Source organism: Lactuca serriola, chromosome 8 (genome assembly GCF_051521515.1).
Source record: "Lactuca serriola cultivar US96UC23 chromosome 8, Lser_US96UC23_V15, whole genome shotgun sequence".
In the NCBI taxonomy this organism is placed as follows: domain Eukaryota; kingdom Viridiplantae; phylum Streptophyta; class Magnoliopsida; order Asterales; family Asteraceae; genus Lactuca; species Lactuca serriola.
This window is the reverse complement of record NC_136415.1, coordinates 47,436,420-47,444,973: the sequence shown is the minus strand read 5'-3', so window position 1 is coordinate 47,444,973 and position 8,554 is coordinate 47,436,420. Positions and strand designations below refer to the sequence as shown.

The window sequence follows — 8,554 nt, the reverse complement described above, 5'->3', positions numbered from 1 at the left end:
CTTCATCCTTAGAATGTAGCAAATAGATATAACAATATCTAGATGCATCATCAATAAAAGTAACAACATACTTCTTGTTTCCAAGGAAAGGTTTTGCATGGAAATCACATAAATCACTATGTATAAGATCCAACACCTTGCTTTCCCTAACAACAGCTTTGAAAGGTTGTCTAGTGATTTTAGTTAGCATGCATGTTTTACATTTTTCATTATTTTGCATATCAAAAGCAGGAATTAAACTCATTTTAGACATGTCTTTTAATCTCTTGTAATTAATGTGTCCTAGTCTAGCATGCCATAATTCAGATTTATGAAAATTATTTCTAGTACTACTAGAAGCCATGCAAACAGAATTATCACTAGAAGGATAATTAATATTAAGCCTAATCATTCCATTACATATATAGCCAATTAGCCAAATCCCATAAAAGAACCATGTCTTGACAAGATATACTTGTCACTTTCTAACACTTGTTTGTAACTAGAATTATTTAATACAATTTCAGACATGAGATTCTTACAATCCCTGGAACATATAAAACATTGTTCAAACACAAACATTTCCCAGAAGTAAAAGTAAGTAAAACAGATCCTATGCCCTTGATTGGTTCAGTTGCAACATTTCCCATCTTCACAACAGATCCATCTTCAATTGGTTGAAAGTCTTTGAACCAATATAGATCTTTGCAAACATGACTTGTTGCTCCTGAATCAACCCACCATGCAACTTTATCATCCTACACATAAAATGCTTCAGAAATCACAGAAATATAATTCTGAATATATTTAGAATTCTGCAATGAAACAGATATCTGACCTTGTTGCTTTTCTGGATCCTTGGATCCACTTGGTCCAGCACCATCCTTATTCACTTTGCGAAGACAACAATCTTTCTTGAAGTGACCCGGTTTGTTACAATTCCAACAAACCAACTTAGCCTTCTTGTTGGAAGACTTGTCATCCTTTCCTTTAAACTTCCTTTTTCCATTAGACTTCTTGGGATTCTTTGAACTTTCTCCTTCCACCATGTTCACAGAAGAGGAACCAACTTGGTTCTTACCTTTAGGATTGTTATCAAGTTCTTGAGTCCTTAAGGACTCTTCAATCCGTAAATGACTTCCAAGTTGAGTCAAAGTTAATTCCTCTTTGTTATGTTTTATATTATGTTTAAAATCTTTCCAGAAAGGGGGCAGTTTGTCAATTATCACAGCCACAACAATGGCTTCATCCATTTTCAGATTGTGTTGAGCAAACTGTCCGAGGATCCTTAACATTTCATGGAATTGTTCCATAACAGGCCTGGAGTCAATCATCTTGTAACCCATAAAGTTACTGACAAGAAACTTCTTGCTAGAAGCGTCTTCAGCCATGTATTTGGATTCAAGAGAATCCCAAAGTTCTTTTGCAGATTCGAAATTTTGATAGATATCAAAAAGAGAGTCAGACATACCATTGAGAATATGACCATGACATATGTAATCATCATTTTCCCACTTTGATCTCCTTCTTGTTGCCTCCAAAGGTTCATCTTCAACAGATTCTGGTAAGACTGGCATGGGTGTACTCAGAACATACACCACTTTCATAGTGGTAAGGAGAAAGTGCACCTTCTTCTGCCATCTATGAAAATCTTGCCCTTCAAACTTGTTCAATTTGTCAAACTTGCTTGTCATATCCTTCACAGAATCACCACTTGCCATGATTACAGAATACTTCAATTTTTGTTAGAAAATAGGGAATGAATAGATTGCTTGGATTCTCTGAAAGTCGTGATTCACTATCAAATTGAAGTATTTCGATGGTACAGATCGAACACTCAATTGGATGAAATTCAGAGAATGAAATCTGAGAATGTATTTGAAAATGTTCTTCAAGATGTACCAGAAAGATGACCAAAAACAGATATATCATCCCTGTCTGAAAAGTGTCAATCGATAGTTACAAACTATCATAAAACTACCAAACTTGTCATTAAACGGATCTCAGGATGGAATACTCACGGCCCACAACCAACATGTTAGAATGCCCAGGTCTATTGGCCTCCGCACAAAGCAGACGAGCCTCAACCACTAAACAAACATGTGTACATATATATACAGATAAACACATAATAGTCTATAAACAACAGTTGATCAAAGCAGACCATACCACATAACACATAATACCATCCTGTCTATCAGGATACCAGTCTAACAGATCATACTAGCATATTGCATAATATCGTCCTATAACAAGGACATTGACCTAACCAGGTCACTAAGCATAGCATAACTCGTCCTAACTACTAGGATGCAAACCAGTAAACATATCATGTCATAAACAGATACAATCCAAAAGGGATGGCCTTGGTGCCTTAGACCATATTGATAAAGTGAGGATAACTCAGCTAGCTAGTAGTGCTGAAATACTACAAATCTCCAACTGCGGTCTCACCGGGAATCCCAAACTATTACACAATAAGCACCGAAATTAATACCCAAAATAACCTTCTTGACCAAATGTCCACACCATTCCTTTAGTCCACTCACGTTATTGGGTCAAGGCCCAAATACCCAATCCTTGACTTAAAAGTCCATATAAAAGCCCATCATTGACCCAATTTACCAAATTGGGCCCAACTTCCTAATTGGGTGTAACCCCATGGTCCACAATCAATACATGGGCCAAAATGGCTCATTCACATAGTCCAGCAATGACCCAAATCCATTAGACCATAACCAGCCCAAGTCCGAAGCCCATTTGACAAAGCCCAAACAAAGGACGTACGCGGGGCGTACATCCATCGTTGACCACTATCGGGGTGGTTGACCCAGTACGTTGGGCGTATCATGCCTATGATCCATAAAGTCGTGAACTTTATCACTTTGGATGTCCATAAAGCTCTAAATGCTTGGTCTTAATCCATTAAGACCTTATTTTCCATGCATGGGACACATTCAGCTGATGGGATCTCATTTTTATCATTCAAGGTCCCTCAAGAGCCCAGAAGGACAGTCCTTTTTGTTCAAAACACAACATGCACCACCTTGTGGTTTTGGGACAAGAAATGGGTCTTTAAAAGCAAAATGGAGAAATCTAATCATACAAGCATAAACTTTGGAACTTTATACCTTCTAGAGCTTCTTGTGCACAAGCTAACTTCAGATCTACAAGCTTGGTCTCTTCCTTCAACTCTTTAATGCAATGGTTTCCTTCAAGGCACTCAAAAACACACCAAAATGAGCTTAACACACAAAATGGGAGGCTAGGGTTTGAGAGGGACGAGTTTGATCTGTGGAGGTTGAGGTAAAAGAGGTGTGGGTGCACATTATGTTGCTTATATAGGCCCCAAACCCTAAATATTAGGGTTTCACCCAGACATTAGTACGCCCAACGTACTAAGGCGGACCTTAATATGCTTAGCGTACTCTTAAGTACGCGCGTTGTACTCCCTTTTAACCCAAGTTTGCAAACTTGGTCCTTAAACTTACCTTGGCTCTTCACTTTCAACCCCAAGGACCATAAATGGCAATGTAATGATAGAAGAGGGTTTAGAAATACCTACCAAAGTCTCGGGATGTTACACTAGAACTTGCTCTTGCAATGCATACGACTTTTGTTGATTTCCATGTTGCTTATCTTAATAAACATGGACATACCCTAGCAAAAATCACATCTTCCTTTTCCAACCATTTTTTTACTATAGGTGCTTTATGTAGTCGCGTTTGTTCTTAGCAACGGGTTGATGCTCCTCACTTTTTTGTTCATTTGCTTCGGGAATGGAGTCTTCACTAGAATTGTCAAATTCTAAGTTGTGAGCCCCATCTCCTCGTATTCATCATTTGAGCGGTACCGCCGTTAGCCGCCGGAGTCCGGCAAAGACCTCTCATGCGGTTCCGCCATTTTCTCGTATTCATTATCTCAGAAATATATTGTCTTCCTACTTTTATCTTCTCCATTTGCCATGAATTTCTTCTTTCAAAAGATAAAATTTAATGTAAAGAAAACATTATATAAGAAGTTAGTGAGAGACATGACATGATATAAACCATTAGCCGCCGGTTACAAAACCATGCATATGTAATGTTTAATTTAGCAAAAATAAGACCCAGATGTTAAGGACTACTACTTGTTTTTTATGGAGTGCGTGTACATTAAACCAAAGTCGAACCAAAGTCGAGTGGTACAGATGAATCAATGTTAATTAACGTCATGTTCATGTTTTTTTAATTACAACTTGTCCTCCCTCCCTCTCATTTAATCTTCACCTCCCCTATTCTCTCTCCAACGTCTTCCCATTTCCAATCGCCATGCGGGAACAAGTCTCTCTCTCTCTCTCTCTCTCTCTCTCTCTCTCTCTCTCTCACACACACACACACACACACACATACAGAATCACATGAACAAATTTGATGCTAACAATATTTTGTTGTATTGAAGGTTATGTGGCCAAGATTGGTAGCAAGTAAGATAATAAGCAAAAAGTTGGCTACCAACAACTTTGTGGCCGACTTCCCTAGAAGCCCAGAATCTTGCCTTCATCTTCCAACATCGGATCATGATCCGGTGGCACCGGTCATCTTGCCCGAGAACCAAACGACACAAAACTATAAGTATAATTAAACCCATTTCATTCCATTAATATATATCATTTTTTTTAGGAACTAATGATCAGGCAATTATATTAATGCTATCATTCTTTCTTTTTTCCTTTCATCTGAAGTATTTTCGTTAGTACGTGGAATGTTGGAGGTGTAACTCCCACGGAAGACTTGAATATCGACCATCTTTTGGACACAAACAACACTTGCTGCCATATATATGTTCTTGGGTGATTATTTGTTCTCAATAAAAAAGAAAAAAATGTCGTAATTATTATTCAAGTTCCATTGGAATCTGTAACGAACATACGTTAACGATTGGATGCGTGTAATCATTTTAAGGTTTCAAGAAGTGGTTCCTCTAAAAGCCTCTAATGTTCTTGGGTTGGAGAAGAAAAACGTTTCAACCAAGTGGAATTCTTTGATCGAAAGAACCCTAAACAAGAAATCAAGAACAAACGACTTGGGCTTGAAGGCTACCAAATCAAATAGTGAGAGTAGCGATTTGCAAGACGATTTCCGATGTCTCATAAGCAAACGAATGGTCGGTTTGCTAATATCGGTTTGGGTTCGTACGGATCTTTATCCACTTTTTCAAAACAGCAACGTATCATGCATAGGCTGTGGCATCATGGGCTGCTTAGGAAACAAGGTATCATTTTGATCAAAAACTTTCGTTAATTTATTTCTTATATTGTTTATAAGTTCTAAAAAGATTAGGGTTTCTTACATTGTAGGGTTCAGTGTCGGTTCGTTTTCAATTACACCAGACAAGCTTTTGTTTCGTATGTAGCCATCTTGCATCCGGAGGTGGAGAAGGCGATGAACGAAATAGAAATACCGATGCCACTGAAATATTTTCACGTACAAGTTTCCCGACAACTAAAGGGCCCAAAAGAATACTAGATCATGAGTACGTACGTTTTGATTTGATTTATTTCATGATACTAAATTTACATATTGATTTAAGTAGGTATATAAGATAATAAAATATTAGTTTTATGATCAAGTTGTTGTATGGGTAATAAAATATTAAATAAATTAGCCAATCATTTTAGCTTAATGTTTATATAGATTAATTAAATAAAATGCCGGTCTTATAATTAATTAAAATTATTGGGGGTCTTGATTAAGATATATATATATATATATATATATATATATATATATATATATATATATATATATATATATATATATATATATATATATATATATATATATATATATATATATATATATATACTAGCTCTACTTGTAAAATATCTACGAAAACAATCCATATTATTATTTCAATAATATTATTATTAATTGCTGTTATTAAATTTAACTCATAAATATTTTCTTGATTTGTCGCTTAAAATTAAACAAATTCTTGGATCAAAGACAAAGTCAAAGTCGTTAGGTGTCCATCTTTTAAAAAAATTATCATCTTTTCCGGATTTGGTCGGTTACCTTAACGTCTTTATTTTCCTACAAACTTTTCATTCTTTTGGATATTTCAGTTTTCTGATTATCAATATAAAACGATATACTAAACTACTTGTGAAATCAAAGCATAACAAAAGCTGCATTTTTCTACAAGAAAAGTATAAATATATAGAATATTAACATATATGCTCGGATGATGGTAGTCGGGTGGTTTTGCTTGGAGACTTGAATTACCGGATTTCGTTACTAGAAAAAGAAACAAGGTCATTGGTGAATAAAAAGGCTTGGAATAGGCTTCTTGAATATGATCAGGTAATCAAAAACAACCTGTATTCTTTTTCAATACAAAACTTAAGTCTTTCAAATTAATTCGTATTTATGGGAACTGAAATTTTGAAGCTACGAAAGGAACTCATGGATGGTCAATTTAGAGCATGGCATGAAGGAACAATCGATTTTGCTCCTACTTATAAATATCTTCCAAATTCTGATGAATATTTTGGCAAGAATGATGAAACAAAACGTGCTCCAGCATGGTAATTAATTAAATCTCTTTATATCATTCATTAATAATTTCCACTCTTTTAGTCCGTACAATTTCAAATACTATAAATGGATCATGAATATATGACAGGTGTGACAGGATAATATGGACTGGGGATGAACTAAAGCAGATACTATATGCTAGAAGCGAATCCAAATTGTCTGATCATCGGCCAGTGAAAGCAATATTTTCTACCAAAGTTAAAGTCTCAAGATAGAATATCAAAACGATTGCATTTGAGATAGGATTGACCAAGTCTCAACAAATTTAAAATTGGTATAGGAAGGAAAATACTAGACTAAATGTGGCCGACTGAGCTTGTAAATTTTATATATATGTGTATCATGTGTGTGTATATTTTTTTCAAAAGGAAGAGTTGTAAACATTTTGTAGCATTTATTTATGGTTTGTCTTGATCCATGGACAGTGATTCCATACTAGGATGAATGATGCTTTGTATGTATTCGATTATATTAGTATATTCATATATCTCATGTCTATGTTCCCACGGCATGTTTGATTGGTTCGATGTTGATTAATAAACACTTTAACTGTTTTTCAAATTATCCAATAGAAATTGATGTTTTTTAAATAGGGTGTGGTCACAAGCTAGGAGTAATATTTTGTAGGATTGCTCATCATTTTCGTGAGTGCGGCTAAATATTATTAAAACTAGCACTAGCAAACATGAAGGGTAATTATAAAGAAAAGAGTTATAGCTTAGTTTTGTAACCAAGACACTCACTTGGCTTTTATTTTTTAAAAGACACTCAGGTCTGACAAAAGTAATTAAAGGGAACAATCAACAACCAGATCAAAAGGGATGTCCCTTATAAATTTCAAGCAACCTAACCCGGCCAATGGAATTACGGATCAATGTCATAGTACTCACTAAGTCACCATCAATCATCATAAAATAGTCATTCACATGCCATATATTCTTGATCCAACTCCTTCTCCTAGACCACATGTGTTTAAAGACATTAGAGCATTGGATATGGGCCGTTGTTATAACGTCATCTTACATGTCACATCAACCTTAACACCACCATAACACCATGTTTTGGAAATGGTGTTCCAATGTTATAACTTGTTAAGAGGTAGAAAAAGGTAGAGAGAGAAAGAGAGGAGGAGGAAGAAAAATGATTTTGATTGGTTCTTATTCCCGTTTCAATAAGTGGTGACGAGCACGAGAAGTGCCATAACGAGAAGAAACGAGAAGGGGGACGGTGTTCCCCCTGTTATAACGCCGTTTTGGCTTCCGCCTCAACCATAACGAGCACGAGATGTGCCCACACCGTATCCTATTATATTCATTTTTCTACTTCATTCAAATCAATACTATTGATCAAGTTCGTTAAATATGATTTGCACCCAGTCATATCATGACCCAAAACGTTTCCAATTTCAACATTTAGCATTTTTAATTATAGAAAACTCATTTCTTTCTTTTCTTACAAGTGTATTAGATATGGTTTTACCTTCTATGGAAGAACCCGCATAGCTAAAAAAAACTTGCTCACTTTTAAACCCGTGAAGCCTACTCGACAGGCCTCCCACTTAAAAAAATTGACGTTGCTAGAAAGTGGCTACGAGATAATCGGAGTGCGAAATCTTATTTTGCCAACCCCAGGCAGTTTAGACGTTTTCTTTTTTACCCAAAAGTGGTTACACCAATGCTACCTTGAAAAACTGAATCCTCTCCTTTTTTTTTTTTACCAACGTTGTGTTATTATAAAGTCATAAAACGCATACCTACATGTTTCTTCTTCATGATATGGATATCCTCTTCTGAAGACACATAAGCGTATTTACCATCAATCTCCTTTACTTGACGTTTCCTTCGAATGTTTTTTTCTTAGCCCTTTTTATCTCTTCTTTGTCATTAACGTTGTAACTAATATGACCATTCTCAAACCTTTTAGACCATCCACAATGCATAGTTTAATAAGAGAGTTTAATGAGGTAGCATGCCTAATTAGCATTTAATGGATTAAAC

At 35.6% G+C, this 8,554-nt stretch overlaps 1 protein-coding gene across 2 annotated transcripts; it reads left to right on the top strand.

Moving 5' to 3' along the window:
- Positions 1–4,226: 4,226 nt before the first annotated feature.
- Positions 4,227–7,049, top strand: LOC145068308 (type IV inositol polyphosphate 5-phosphatase 9-like). 2 transcript variants are annotated; one of them, XM_079015258.1, is made up of 8 exons: positions 4,227–4,301; positions 4,420–4,592; positions 4,703–4,810; positions 4,923–5,232; positions 5,318–5,493; positions 6,215–6,323; positions 6,420–6,547; positions 6,646–7,049. In XM_079015258.1, the coding sequence occupies exons 1-8, from the start codon at positions 4,290–4,292 to the stop codon at positions 6,770–6,772; spliced, it is 1,143 nt and encodes a 380-aa protein (XP_078871384.1). In that variant the 5' UTR covers positions 4,227–4,289; the 3' UTR covers positions 6,773–7,049. The 2 variants fall into 2 exon arrangements, with proteins under 2 accessions (XP_078871384.1, XP_078871385.1); XM_079015259.1 differs by having other exon boundaries at positions 4,275–4,301; positions 6,411–6,547.
- The last annotated feature ends 1,505 nt before the right edge of the window (positions 7,050–8,554 follow it).